General features: G+C 38.2%; 1 protein-coding gene across 2 annotated transcripts in view; it reads right to left on the bottom strand.

Annotated features, from left to right (window-relative positions):
* LOC139725551 (beta-arrestin-1-like) overlaps positions 1 to 16,524 on the bottom strand; it is a 182,155-nt gene that overhangs the window by 110,194 nt on the left and 55,437 nt on the right. The window contains exon 1 of one of the 2 annotated variants that reach the window (XM_071636642.1): positions 9,053 to 9,694. The exons of the other annotated variant lie outside the window; for it this stretch is intronic. Coding sequence (XP_071492743.1) covers positions 9,053 to 9,072 — 20 coding nt within the window. The 5' untranslated portion in view covers positions 9,073 to 9,694. Of the gene's footprint in view, positions 1 to 9,052; positions 9,695 to 16,524 lie in introns of those variants that run through there. 2 annotated transcript variants of the gene reach the window in all.

The following is a 16,524-nucleotide window of genomic DNA, read 5'->3' as shown; positions in this document are numbered from 1 at the left end:
GCCCAAGGACCAGCCCAGGAAATATTTCACACTATTGCTTGGGTCAGTAGGATGTATGTCACCAGATTGGACACACTAGTAATCAAGGGTAGAAATTCTTTGAATATTGTCAAAATGACATAGCACTTTCATTGCTGGCCTAATATTATGCCACCACACCAAACTTGAAGGTAGATTGCTAACAATCAAAACTGTGTAATTATTCTAAAACTGTGACTTACAGCTCTAAAGACAAAGCATCAATACACAAATAGTCAACAAAACACTACAGAATATTATTGCAAATTTCCTGTATTAGAGTTGACACTTTTTCTGGCTATTAAGATGCTCAGTGGCTTTAACTGATATTGACAGCATCCGATCACCTTTCTGACTTTCAGAAAAAAAGAAGATCTCTAGATCAGATGGGAAATAAACTCATACATTTTTAGTGAAAGTGTAGGCACATGTTCCATCTTAACCCGTTGAGGACGAATCCAGAGTATACTCAGGCAGGTGTCTATGGGAAATGCGTGTTGTAGGGAAATCGAACCATCCTCAATGGGTTAAGCTGCGAGTGTTGCGAATAATCTCCGCTTTTGAGAAGTTTTGTAATGTGTTTCAAACCATATGCCCTTAGAACAGAAGAATTTCCTTTATTATCAGGATGGGAATCCAACCTTGTCCAATAAATTTTAAAAAAAAACTCCAATAAAAAGGCTTTATTTCATGAGAAAAAAGAAAATAACTCATATCATATTCACACTAACATTTCAAATCATATGTAAATATACCAATACATATTTACATAATTTGTGCATTTACATATATGCTATTCCTGTACTGACACATCAAAAGCTGCAATCTAATTCAGATCAAACCTCTGGATTGCAAGACTAGTCACTTTAAGACTAGCATAGACCACACAGTGTGGTATCATAGGATATTATAGATTCTCCCTTATACTGAAGACAGAAACCAAGAGCAAAATGCAGGAAACTCGCGATTTTCCCCCAGCAGCATAAAAACAAAGCAACTTGTCAGGTGCCTGCGGGTTGACAATCTAACAAATGGATCAACTTGACGCTACGAGACCTTCTGACATTTGGAACGTGACAAACTTTACAAGGTTCGCATCTGAGAGGGCTTGGGTGGCGTCTGCCACCAGATGCACCATGATCTGTGTTAGATAGCGACATACTGATGTTCAACATCTTTGTTACAAAGAAGAACATGGACCTGTCTGCCCTCAAAATTATCAAGGGGGGGGGGGGGGGGGTAAGAAGGCACTAACTTTTCACATGCATTGTGCCTCCAAACATTTTGGATGACAAGATACAGATGGAATCAGTTTAGATTTTTCATCCCTGCGGCAGTGATTATATTCTCCAGACCTACTGTACACAGTTGAGTCCTCGGATAATTGCATTTATCTTTTCCAAAGATTGCATCCTCGACATTTTACCCACTATTGCCATTTTGATCCCAGGTCTGAAAATGGTTATGTGGCAATGCTGGGTCTAGGTAAAATTGCAGGGTTCATTGCAAAACACAGCAAAGCATTACCAATACTGCAAAGACTACTTTGTTAATGTCAAATTTGTTTGTTTGCTTGTTTGGATTTATGGCATGTTCACTATGAAAATAAGCATTCAGACGCTTTTGAGTAATTTACAAAGCAACCTCATGTTTTAGACCCCCCTGAGAGATTATGCAATGAATGTAAATTGCCTTGCCTAAGGACACACACCTCTGCTGTAAGTGGAATTGAACTGAGGACCTCATAATTGAGAACATGTGGTCATATGTGCTGAACTAAAATGGCTCCTATATTATCTCTCTCTCTCTCTTTCTCTATCTATCGCTATCACTTTCTTTCTTTTTATCTATCAATCTTCCTATCTATCTATCTATCTATCTATCTATCTGTCTGTCTATCTATCTATCTATCTCTTTCTTTCTATCTATCTGCCTATCTATCTATCTATCTATCTATCTAGATCTATCTATCTATCTATCTATCTATCTATCTATCTATCTATCTAGATCTATCTATCTATCTATCTATCTATCTTTATCTCTATCTATCTTTCTATCTATCTATCTTTATCTCTATATACCTATCTATCTATCTTTCTATCTATCTATCTATCTATCTATCTATCTATCTATCTATCTATCCTTCCATATATCTATCTATCTCTATCTCTATCTCTATCTCTCTCTCTGTTACTCAAAGCATTGGGCAATAACAGCAATTTGTGTATAAATGGTTGAGTGGTTCCTTGGGAGGTATATCAAAGTCTCGAAATTTCCATTCCCTAGCTACTGGCATTTTACTACTTCCGGACTTAACAGGTGCAAGAAGTATACCATGATGATGACATTCATTTTTCAAAAAAAGGTAATTCATAATCTCTTGGGTCATGTTAGCATTTCAAAATCAGAAGGATATTAGCTCACTCTCCTTTTAGAAATAATTTTGTCACTGACATTGCTATGAAGAGCTTTTTCTTTTCATCTATTAAGCATAAAATGCATTAAATGGGGATTTTTTTATTTGAAGTGGCGACATACCGCAGGTGGCTGCTATAGACAGGTGACCACTAAGACAGGTTTGATAGTACCAGGATTTTTTTTCTCCCTTAACCCGTTGAGGACGAACTGATTTTGCTACAACACGCATTTCCCATAGACCCCTACTCGAGTATACTTGGGACTCGTCCTTAACGGGTTAATAGACTGGTACACAGTCCTATGGCATCAGTGATCCCACAGTAAGCCCTTCATAGAGGTTTGCATTTTTGGAGAGCATCTAGCATCTATCCATATTGCTTGATCCTTCTTAAATGCATTTCTAAATGAAGCCCGTTGTTTGTGACTATTACAAACTATTATAAGCACATTCTTCGTTTGGCTTCCCTCTGCAATTTACCCATGATGCCCAAATAAAGTTGCTGACATTCTGAAGTAGTCTTTCTTGACAATAACAAGATAATTTCCGAAAACTAGCCAAATATAGCGCTAGTCTTTGCTTGATTTTTTTTTTAATGATTTCTGGTTATCTTCAGTACTCCTGTATTGCACCTAGCAGTAATGACTGTGACATTATGATGGTACAGAGTCACACGGACAAAAAGGCCCGAAGTCACGAAGATGGTACAATTGAAACCATGGTTTAAACCATGGACAATTGTATGGAGCGCCAAGTATTGTATGGCCTATTTCATTACGAAATCAGTCATTTCGCAACGTAATGACAACATTTCGTCGATCACTTTGTTGACGAAATGACTGATTTTGTAATGAAATAGGCCATGCGACGCTTGGCGCTCCATACAAATTGTCCATGGTTTAATATGGTTTCAATTGTACCACCTTCGTGAATCCGGGCCTAAGAGCACATACATGTACATACATGTAATTTCCCAGATGAATCAACATCGTGTAAATTGATGCTGTGAAGACATACCAGTAGAGCAAGATATAAGCACCTGAGACTTGTTAATCAGGAGGATACACATTCTATGGAATATGGCTTCTGGTGACTTGATTTTACTTGTTGCTTGCTCATTATGGCAGTCCTATACCCACATGCAGCTTCTTGGAAGCCATAGATACATTCAGTTTGGGTGCTGCTTTCTGTGTTAAAGGTGCATAGTCCCGGTAGTGTAGAGGGCGCTGTTGATGATACTGCCGATCACCATCAGCATTGATATGAAGATAGCCGAAGTTGAGCTGTCATCAAGAGTAAAGCGCGCAGGTGTTGCTAAGTAACGTTGCCTTTGTTGTCTTCTCTGCGCATCACGCAGTCTGTAGTAATGCCAGGGTGCGTGCATATGTGCTTCTTATTATGACATCACAAAAGAAATTTGCTAAAGCTGTCATCCCCCTGAGCCGAATCATGAGCCGAACTGTGATTGGACCACTGACTACAGTGGATCGGACTTCTTCGGACTCGGGGAAGTGGGCCATAGCGTAAGCACCAAAGAGGAGTCAATAGCATAGGTCTCTATAGGAAACTTGCGCCATGCGCCTGCGTACGCATTTGACTAAAACACCAGGACCATGCACCTTTAACCCATTCTGTGACACGCAGCGAGCTTATGTCTGTTTCAGCCATAACTGGGGGATTCAGCATGCTTAACAATAGTTGATTTATGCACTAACATAGCAATGCACCCAAATCATTGCATAGTTAACCCATTGAATTATCTTTTCTCATTATTTTTGAAGCCCCTGCTTTTGACCGACATACATTGCAGTGTTTTAAGATTGAACAGGTCTATAAGCAGGATGTTATTCAATACAAACAAAGGATATTGGCTCCAAACTTTGTGCACTCTCTCATACATTCAGAAGCGATGAGCACGATCATGCAAGTAAAATAGAAAACAAAAAAGAAACAAATACAAGAACAAAAAATAAGTGGCACAAATAGATCTTATAGAGCTGTGGAGCTTGCAGTGGGCTAACAGCTGCAGCAGTCATTCTAGATGCAGGGTAGGCTAACTTCTCTAAAATATGATTGCATTGGTGATGTGAACAACACGTCTCCGGAGACCTTTTCACATTCTTGTTATTCTCGGGAATATTGAGCACCTGCGCAGGTATCTAAAGTTGATTTTGGTGGGTATACTGTGCACCAGGGCGCGATTACACTCCCAAGACATGATGGAACCTCCCACTGACGATGACACCCTAGCTGCCTCAAATGCCACTTTTGACGCTTATGCATTTCGTTTCAAAAGAGCTATATAAAAATGCATTCGAAGAGCTCGCCTCGCAGATCAATTATTTTGTTTTTCTTGGCATGATTTCGCAGTCCCCACAGGGCCAGTGCAAGCTTCCGTTTTGTTTTTCGCTTTTTTTTTCTGCCAGCAATTCCTGGCGGCTCGTTTTACAGGAATTTGGCCCATCTGTGGTGCAATTATTCAGTCTGGGGATTCAATGACATTTCCAATACAGGTATGAGGTAACAGGAAGACTGCTGTTTAAACGGATCAAGTGAGTGTGGCTGTTTGGACACGTCGTGAGAACGCATCCACGATTGGACTGCAGTCAAAACAAGCTTGTATGTAGTTCTCGAGCATAACCTTCTTCTGATTTGTCTACAGACACACTAAAATTAAGTTCTCTCTCTTGTTGCACATCTTCATAAATCTGCCATTACTGTCTGACGGATAGTGAAATCAAACCAACTCATGAGCACACCAGTAAACACTGACAAACAAAATACATGAAAAGTGAAATAAAACAAAAATAGGCAAGATCAACTTTTCTCCATGTGTTCCCCGTGGAAAGAAACACAAATTCCGATTCACACGGTTATGGCAGTTACACCACAGCAGAAATGAGGCTAATTCTAAAGTGCAAGATCACATTATTTTCAAATCGACTTGAAAAAAATAGAAGTTTTATCAAAATTGAAATTGACGTAAGAACTAATGGAATTTTGAAGTTTCCATCAAGTAGTGATACAAGCTGCAAGCACTGCAGCATATTACGTGATGTGACAGTTTTATCAACTCACAACTTTCTTGTGTCATCAAATCTGATAGTGTGTGTAACTAACTTTGGCAATGACAACCCTTTCCCCTCTCAAAACCATCATTACCAGATCAATGGAACACAATCTAAGAAAAAAATATCACTGTGAAAGATCCAAAGTTTTTCATCTTGTTTTGTCATCATTAGTCTAAAATGGAAAATCATGATTTCATGAAGATTTATGTGAAGGCCGATAAGAGACTGGTGTGACAGTAATAGTCCCCTGCAAACCCATAGTAGACTGCTTGCTGCATAAATGTTTACCTGTCTTGGCAGATTTGATTTATTTTCATCATTTTATAGATGTACTATCACGTCCTGCTCTTGAAATTGGATTTCTTTCAGGGTTGTCATTCTTCCAAGCTGTTCTTTTAGTGTTAGCCCCTGCAACCCCATCAAGCATTCTATAATTGAAATTACAATTGATATTGCTCATTGATTACGACAAGCCTGTACTATTTTATGATAATTTGTATCAAAATATCAAAATGTACATTTAGTTTCATACTTTGTGTGAATGTATTTTCTTTGTAAAATTCTATTCATGAAAAAGATGAAGAAACCATTTAATGAAATGAAATGAAACACACACACATACACACACATGCACACACACATGCACACACACACACACACAAACACACACACATCTGGTGAGCGGAATTTCGTGAATGCCTGATGCTGGGAGTTAACCAACTACATGTACAAAGCCCTCTTTTTTGAGGGAGATTATATGCACATTAAGTCAATGACATTTTCATTTGTTGATCCTGCTGCTCAATTTGGCTACCAGCTTCAATGCATGCCGAGAGCCAAAACAAGAAGTCTCGCGACTCCAAAATGTCAGGAATTCTGACGTGCAGATTGCCAAATTTTACCGAGGGGGCTGGACCGGACTTGGGAAAGCATTAAGTGGGGGGGGGGGGGGGGGGGGGAGGGGGGGGGGTTGTTGGAGGCAAGAAAATGAGGTAATGGCTTCCTAACGAAACAGACCCCCGTAAATCAGAAGCACGCTCCAGGCTGTGCATAATCTGCGGTAATAATGCCCTGAGCAGGCTACACAAACAATTTCAGCATCGGGCCATCTTTCCGATCCAGCCGAGATAACGACGCACCCTTCCAGCTATTGTATTCCGAATCATCTGACCTAATCAATCAAACCCCGTGAGCTTTTACTGCCTACTGTCAGTCATCTTCCAGCCAAATTCAATCAAAAAATACTCATTATGGATTACATAACATACGTCATATTTTAAAACTCTGTATTGAACATGCTGGCAAATCACAGGGTAGGTGTTGCACAAATAAGGCATTCAGCTTGTACAAATAGCAGTGTGGGTGCCTAGATATACTGATACCAATGCTGTTATACACGTCACAATAAGTTTTAAATAGTAGAATGATTACATGTATCACTTCCCACATGCCCGCGGTATTATCATCACAGCTGCAATTACAATTATACCATAATTGCCATGATCGCAGTCATCAGTATCTTTAGCATCATCATCATCACTGATCATGGTTGATGCTATTATACCAAGCAATATCATAACCTACAAACACGTAAACATGTGTATCAATGCATACAAAAATCACTCCATTCATCTCCTGGCTGCAAACAATAATTCACGACAAAAATAATTATGACTCCTTCACTTCCTAACGAAAGATGATAAAATATTTCATTCACATGAATGTTAAATCAATTACTTTATGTAATTTTTCTAGCAAGTAAAAAAAGAAAAGAAAAATGAATTGATATTCTAGTATGATGGTTCTTCTTTTCCATCAAAACTAAATACATTCAACCTTGTACGAATGATCAAAAAGTAAATCTTCAAAAAGTTTGGTTGAAAAGGGAACAATCTAAGATCTTGCAGAACTTAGAGACAAAAAAAGTCATCAATAGAAATATTTTTCCATCACACATCAAAGATCTTGGACATCACACACACACAGACATAAATAACAGCCAGTGAAATTCTTTCTTTTCTCTTGTTTTGTTGTACTCCCAAGAGAATAGAAGTTATAAACAGCAGGACACTATAAAGCCCCTAGTGATGCTGTGTTTAGAAAAGGACTTCTGTTTCAAAGACGTTTCCTTTTCTATGCCAGGGACTTTGGACAGCATGAACAATGGTATGGGGTTTTTCTGGACCAATCAGCAGTCACAACACACAAAGGATTTAAGTTTGACTAACTCCATCTTTGTGCCTGTAACAACATCCCTGCATCTTGGGGGCGCATTGAGAGATGGGCTTATGAATAGAGGGTGATGATTTCAGTGACGGTGAAGAAATGTGAGGTGGACGAAAATCGACATCTCTCTCATTTCTGTCTTGTCGTGGAACTTAAACCTACAAGAGCACAGAATTGTAAATATTGTAATCTATCTATTTTAAAATACCTCATGTTCTCACTGCACCAGGCTATAACTTGCAAAACCCTTTCATGGACACTCATCACATTCTTCTAAACATGGGTGCAAGTCAAGTTGGACACACCCATGATACTGAAACTCTGGGGACTGTCCCTTACAAGGACCATAGCAACGTACATAGCAGGTTGGAGTACAAGGACTGTTTGATACCCATTTGTTAGCTTTATAACACCTATTTTGATCAGAAAACAGAAACAATGATTCTACAAGCAGTGAACCAGCTTAGAAGTGATGAAGTTCAGGGACTGCAAAACACACGATTCATTTGTCCAAAGAAAGATAATACTGGAATGATAGATAAATGAAAACAACATTTATCAACAGACAGAAAATATATACCCATAGTAGAACAACTCTCACCCATATACTTCCTGTGTATTTCTAGAATCTATAATCTTCAATGATTACAAATTCATATATGCATTTATCTGATATATCCTTATACTAGTATTTGGATTGTGAAATAAAACATCCCTATAAGACAATCTAAGCATTTTCAAGTGTGAGATGCAAACACTTCTAATCAAAACATTCACATGAAACTGACGATAGTGAAGACAGAGAAATTCTTTAACTGGTAGCAAGTTCTTTCCACACTCAAGAGAGTTCTGGAAAGTTCTGGAAAAGCACTCAGTGTTTAAACTCTTTGAAATAGGATGTGTGAGATGAATAAGAAATCACTGCAAAATGCTCAATTATCCTAAAAATGAATCTACTTTGACCTTTGGTCTCTTGGGCAACCCTGTCAAATTATACAATCAAAATTGAAACATTCCAGTCAAGAATGACTTCCTGTATCAAAATATCAATTTGGATGACCATGCTGAACAGTGCCAATGCCGAGTAAAGGTGAAAATCTTGCAGTTTCAGTTTCGAAAGGCTAGAAACACATATCTTGCTATCCATTCTGGACACAGGATTTAAGGACTGGACCAACAGAATACAAGCTCACGGACTGATCAATTTTTTACTCTAAAATGAAAAATTTTACCAAAAATACCAGGACAAACATGAGAGAATATAACTGATGCCAAACTGACAAATAAAGAATTAATCTAAAAATGGTCAGAGCATGCTTACCTCACATGTTCCACTCTCATGGTGCTAGATTAGAATAATAGCACACCCTCAAGCTGTAGCTGACTCACAGATTTTAATTTCAGAAGTGGTGACTGTACACGTGAACCAAAAATCACTTTGTAAGTGTACTCTCTGTGTTTGGCACAGTTTGGGATGGTTCCCGCTGGATCCACACCCTCACGTTTGAGATGTATTGATTGAACAGGCTATAAAAAGACTGAACCAAAACAGCACCTTCAAAATGATGCGATCTATCTGTATACGAGTTCCTCTCGACACGGCTGTTTATGGCTTCTCAAAAATTTCCAATTCGAAGACGCTCTCACTTCGTATGCATTTTTAAAACTCTGCCGATGGCGTGAATGGCTCAGTGTTCTATGTTATTCTTCCCCCGTCATCAGTATGGCGCAGAAATGTTCACAGGCTACTATCATTTGTGGAAATCATCGCACCGAAGAAGAAGTAAATGCAGACATTCACCGCAACGGGTTGTAAAGGAAATTCTCGCAGCTGTTACAACAACATCACAGTTGCGGCATTTCCACGGTAATCGACCGCAAATGACATTTCACGAGGGATGAAATGCAGTGGTACCGACATATGAGACAAAAACTTGTGAAAAAACAAAAACATGAAATGCAGGGGGAGTAAACAATGCTTACTATCAAAAAGCAGAAACAAAAAAATCAGATGAATGATGTTTTAGATGTGCACCAAAACTAAGCAAAAAAAAAAAAAATGGTAAGAAAAAAAATTTTTCCTGACACTGATTGATCTTCTTGGGATGGTCACCACTCAAGTAAATCCCTCGTGGAAGATTGTTCATTCAGTCAGGTGTCCAGCTGATGAGAAAATTTAGGTGGAGCCTTATTCAGATAATCTCCAACTGTCTTCTATTTTGTCTCCTTCCGGAGAATGGGGAAGAGGGGGAGGGGAAAGGAGGGGCGACACTTGATGCTTTTCCAAATCCTCTGGAAAAATGCGGTGAGATGGAGTCTGTCTGATTCCGAGTGAAATATGGCACAGATCAGGTGACACAGATGATGACAGAGAGACGGGATGTTAGTGGGAAGGCATCGAAGAAAGAAGATGGCATTGCCAATGAGGTCGTCTAGACGATGATAGCGATGACGATGGGATGATGTTGATACGAGAACATTAAATTCTGCAGCTGAGCGAGATAAAGTGAATTAGATTGTTGCTGCTTGCGGTTTGTGATTGATGCGGTGTGTCGTCACTGGCAACAAGTCACCATTAAATCACAGCGTGGAATAGCAACTTCATTACAAAGCCACTTAAGTCCGTCACTGGTGTCAATTTGTTAACTGCTCGAGCATACTTGTTATTGTTCTATCCTACTTGCACCAGCCGTTTTGTTTTGGCATCTTTTTTTTTCTTCCTAACCTAATGTCTTGGATTGCTCGTAGCAGCGTTGGCGATCCAGTGGTTGAATTACAATGCAACCGCAGGGGAAAGAGCTGAGCTGAGGAAGGTTTGAAGAATATCTCCCGTCTTGGCATGAGGCACCAGGGCAACGTTCAGGGTGGAATGGGCACCTCTTTATCGCGTGTGAGCACTCCAAATCGACTCCAGGCTGTGTGTATGTGGAGAAATGTATGAGGTTGCCTTTACACAAGTGTTTGTTTGGGGTTGGTGTGTGAGTGTCGACGTGTGCTAGGAGTGTGTCATGCATGTGTGTGCTGTTGCATTCTACACGTGTGTACAGTGAATATGTGTGGTTTTTTATGTGTGTGTGTGGTGTGTATGTACATACATGCTATCTGCCCTTAAACTTTATTTGCTGGAAAAAGCTTTGCAAAATGCTCCCCCGTGCAGCTTTCCAAACCTTTGATATTGATCTCTTAGAACTCTCGGTTTATATTGCTCTCTCTCTCAAGATCCAAATACACCATGACTTTTTTCTTCAACTCCATCCTTTTCTTCTTCTCATTCTCAACTGTCTGTCATACATCCTTAGCCAACCTGATTCTTCCAGCCCCTAATCCTCTTACTCTTTTAGCTGACAGGATCATATTCCTATTGTAGGTTTTTCTCTAATGGTCACAGTGATGCTATCTTCAGATATATTCTTCATGAAAGCTTAATTCTTTTATCATTTTCTTACATTGAAAACTATTAAACTTTTCTGTAACTAAACTTCCATGTTATGTCACAAGGTAGAATTGAAAATCAAATCATTTGAAACCTGTTCACATAAATGTTTGTTTTGATGTAGAATGTCTAAAAATTTTCTTAACTGCTTGACATAACTACCCGGTAGTTTCCAACATGGCAACACATTTCAGAAAAAAAGTAAGTTCCTCTATCTGCCTCAAATTGCCAATGTTTTATATCTTATAACATATACATAGTTTAGCAGATCTGATAAATCAAACCAGAATTATCCAATCAGTCTCCAGTCTGAGATATGCAATAAAATTCAGAGTTGCCAATTTGCTGACTTTAAGATGATAATCTCTGCAGAAAATTACTTCCAAGACCTACCAGGTTAAATAAATATACCGTTACATAATTCATGCCATATCAATCATAAAAGCCGATGCGTAGACTTCATGTTTCCTCTCCTGTCGGGACCACATCTGAGGAGACGCATCACATCTTTGGGGAGTACGATGCGACAACACAAGATAATCTTTCTTGCTTGACTGCACTTCCTGTCAAGTTTTTTTCAACAGTGTCAAATTTTCTTTTTCACCCTCTCCATCTCCACCTTTTCAATGCATTCTCCACTCCTCAAGCCCTCAAGTTTTTGCTATCTTTGTCTCTTCTCTTTTATACTCACCCACGTTTATACGTCTCCATGTCATCTAATGCAATTCTTTGCTTATTCTTTTCTGTCTGTCATGGATGTCTGATTTCCACTCTAAATGACTCATTTTTTCAATTCTATTTTCTCTCTCTCTGTGTATATATATATATATATAAAACGCTTGCAAATTGGTTGCTTTTCTGCTTTTGCATTTATGTTCCATCAAGCCCTTGAAAAAGACTGGTAACTCAGTCGAAAGCTTGGGAGAATAAAAGGCCATAGTGAACATTACTGCAACGTCTGCGAGTCATTCCTCCGTCACACATATATACTTCTCTCCAATCATCTATCTCTATCTCTCTACCTTTTTATCTATCTATCTATCTATCTATCTACTGTAAAACATGATATATTCGCGGCACGAAATTTTCGCGAATTGGAGCCGACGGCCTTTTTTGTGGCAAGAAATTTTCGCGAATAGCCACTTGCGTTCAATGCATATAGTGTAGATAACAAATTTCGCGTGCATTTTAATTTCGCAAATCTTGGCGCTCGCGAAATTCGCGAAATTAAAATGCACGCGAACATTCCTCGTTTTACAGTATCTATCTATCTATCTATCTATCTATCTACATACCTACCTATTTATCTATTTCTATCTCTCTGGTTTTTATTCTATTTCAATCTATCTATCCATCCATCTATCTATCTATTTAGCTATCTATCTTTCTACATACCTACCTATTTATCTATTTCAATCTCTCTTGTTTTTATTCTATTTCAATCTATCTATCCATCCATCCATCTATTTAGCTATCTATCTTTCTACATACCAACCTATATATCTATTTCTATCTCTCTTGTTTTTATTCTATTTCAATCTATCTATCCATCCATCTATCTATCTATTTAGGTATCTATCTATCTATATACCTACCTATTTAGGTGATACGCTATCAGCGTATCACCTATTGTGATTGTCAAAATTTCTCTTTTTTTTTATTCTTCTTTCTTTCTGCCACATTTTGTGTCGTCAATATCTCAACAATGACATTACGGAATAACATGACATTTTCAGTCAACATGTCTCATGACAAAATCTAGCCACAATAAGGTTTTCATGACAGTAACATATCTATGACGTCATCTAGGCGCCATTTTGTGATTTTCGGACCTTGTCACATGATCGATCATAACTTCATAACTGGATATCATTTCTGTATCATTTTCGGTGGACATAAAGTTCAGGTCACGCTCTATCTTACTTTTTAACGCTAGTTACCCAGGTCTTCATTACGCGCGCGTTTGCGCGCGTCAAAATTTTAAAAGGCTCAAAACGACTTCCCAATGGGAAATCTCGAAGTTTCAGACAATTTTAAGCGTTTCAAACATTTTCTCGCGTGCGCGTCCGTCCGCGCAATTTCGCGCGCAGAGGGCGTAACTAACATGAAAATGCAATTTTTTTGACCGATTTGGATTTCTGATACTTTGAGTAACAATATTCATTGATTTCCGATCGATTTTGACCTATAACAAAGGAATGCACTGGCGTCAAAGTTGAAATTCCGCGCGCGCGTCTTTCTGCAAATATAGTGAAAAAACATGTCTTTGTTTATTTCGCCATAGCTCTTTAAATCGTCCATTGACCCTATATTTCTCTTGCATATTACAAAAGCATATGAATTGGAAATAACGTTTCAAGTACCGATATTGCCAGGAAAACTCATGACGTCATCATATCATCATCTGAAATCAAAAAAGTGGAATTAATTTTTTTGAGGTACTGTTTCTGACATTCATTTGCTCGTATCTCTATTGTTTAAGCTTAATATTACCCCAAATTCAGATATGTTTTGCTTTGAACATTTGCCTTTCAAGTCCATGTCATGGTTTTGAAATTTGATGACGTCATCATACTTTAAATTGTGATTAAAGGTAAAGACGCAAAATCGGACAAGTTTACGTGTTATGTCTATGGGAGGTGATTTTTTTAAAAACCATACATTGACTTGACAACGTTTAAGCACCTTTATCTCAGATGATTTTGCTTCATTTCCTCTGAAAATTAAGTATGTTGTAGCTGTGACAATAAGCTGCAGTAATCATGCATTTTATTCTTTGAAATCTCCTCATCAGGTTGACAATTTTGCAATTTAAAACTGAAAATGAGAATGGAATGCGGACGAAACGATTCCTGATTCATCTTTCACGTACATAAGTTTACGTTCCTCTAATTTTCTCGTCGAGACGTATGGCCGAGTGGTTAGAGGTGTCGTCACAGAAACGTGAGGTTGCACACGTACGGGTTCGAACCTCACAAGAGCACGAAAGAAAATAATAATTTTTTTTTTTACTTTTTTTCTTCAATGGAGTACTACACCTTCGTCCATGGAGAAGTCACGTTCGCATGTAAACACACCTATACGCACACACTCACACAGTATCCCTTTGTTTATCGTTGGAGACTGCATTGCTTCGACTGCTGCAAAATATTGCAGGCTGGGCTTTTCAAGCTGATCATGGTATATTGTAACAAAATGAAATTTGTTCATATCAATTCAGTAACACAATGTAGTCGTGGTTACTTTGTGCTGATTTTATACATGTAAGAAGCTATACATTGTAAAAAAAGGTATCTGAATTGTTCCTTTAAGTCAGTCTTCTGTATTGATGATTATTTGTCAATTAGTGGTTTTTGTTGAGTTTCAGATAATGATAAAAAGTATGTATGATAAGTGCAGCGATACTTTCTACAGTTAGTTCAAAGTTGTGTTACAGAGGTTTGATACATACATTTAGCATTGTGTTTGTGTGTCCACGTGTGTATACAGGTTGGCCATATGGCACATTCTAGATAATAAATCTTAATTAATTAGCAAACGCGATCAGCTATGGAACTGAATATGGTACTAATGTATGATGTTCATGATTCTCATTAAACTGTGACGAGTTTAAAGAGATAGCTTAACTGTGTGTAAAAATAAAGCAATAATAAGGAAATTTTAAGGGAATTTGATAACCATGCCTATAATAATTTCATACAGGTACTAATAGCTGCCTCATATTCGTGTGATTGATCGTAATGTCAATAGCAAATTGACAACGTACGATTAATATATTATACATTAAACAACTGTCTTTCAAATCCATATCGATGTTTTCTAGTTTGATGACGTCATCATACTTTAAATTGTAACAAAAGTAAAGACACAAAATCGGACAAGTTTACGTGTTATGTCTGGTAGGTGATTTTTTTTAAAACCATGCATTGACTTGACAACGTTTAAGCACCTCTATCTCAGCTGATTTTGCTTCATTTCCTCTGAAACTTTAGTATGTTGTAGCTGAGACAATAAGCTGCAGTAATCATGCATTTTATTCTTTGAAATCTCCTCATCAGATTGACAATTTTGCAGTTTAAAACTGAAAATGAAAATGGAATGTGGACAAAACGATTCCTCATGTATCTTTCACATACATAAGTTTACGTTCCCCATATTTTCTCGTCGAGACGTATGGCTGAGTGGCTAAAGGCGACGTCTCAGAGACGTAAGGTTGCGGGTTGGAACCCCACAAGATCACGAAACAAAATACTTAGCTATTTTACTTTTTTTTCTTCAATTTTGTATTACATATTCGTCCATGTAGAAATCACGTACGTATATAAACGCACCTATACACACACACAGACACACACACACACACGCCATATCCCTCTTTTTTGTGTGTTGGAGACCACATTGCTTCGACTGCAGCACAATTTTGCAGGTTGACTTTGTCAAACCGATCATAGTATGTAATGACGACGACTGAGGTGTTGTACTTTGAACAATTGTCTTTCAAGACGATGTCATTGTTTTGTAATTTGATGACGTCATTACACTGAAAATTGTGATTAAAGGCAAGGTATGAAAACCAGCCGATTATAGGTTTTATGTCTGCGGGACGTATTTTTCCCAAGTTGCCAGAAATGGCATAGCGACCTCAGTCGTTACAAGGCCGCTTTTCCGTCTAGCAATGCAATAGATGTTCACACGGCCACGTTGGTTGAGTGGGCATTGACTTTCCCCCTGTTATATCTATACATTGGTTTTTTTTTGTCTTACCATTTCCGTGGATGACCCGTGGCCGAGTGGTTACAGAAACGGTTTCGCATGTACGCTCAATATAACTTCAAGGTGCCTATATCACATTCTTTTCTTTGTCGATCACAGATGACTGTCATCTGATGACCACAAGCGTATCACCTAACTCGTCCTCAATGTGACGAGTTTTCATGTCTCGTTATCTATTTCTATCTCTCTTGTTTGTATTTTATTTCAATCTATCTATCCATCCATCTATCTATCTAGTTAGCTATCTATCTATCTATATACCTACCTATTTATCTATTTCTATCTCTCTTCTTCTCATTCCATTTCCTTCTGCTCTCACTCTGGTATTTTCCTGGTCCCTTGGCAAGCAGTCGGGCCAAACTGATTTTTTTTTTCTATTCTCTTCTATTCTACCCAGTTCAAACCCCTGCAGGTTTTGATTTCTCTGAATACACATCTAACTCTATTTCTTTCCCACACATCTCTTTCTCTACTGGAGCTATTTATCCCTGTCTGCCATTTTATAAAGCAAATTTTTCTTCCTCTTTCTACCCTTTTGTGAAGCATATTCTTTTATCTCTCTCTCTTCTTTGCCTGATAAACTCCTA

This window comes from Diadema antillarum, unplaced genomic scaffold, assembly GCF_040938485.1.
Source record: "Diadema antillarum isolate AM-2024a unplaced genomic scaffold, OU_Dant_1.0 seq00000049_RagTag, whole genome shotgun sequence".
Lineage (NCBI taxonomy): Eukaryota > Metazoa > Echinodermata > Echinoidea > Diadematoida > Diadematidae > Diadema > Diadema antillarum.
Note: the sequence above shows the minus strand (reverse complement) of the source record. Positions and strands in the feature narration are given on the sequence as shown.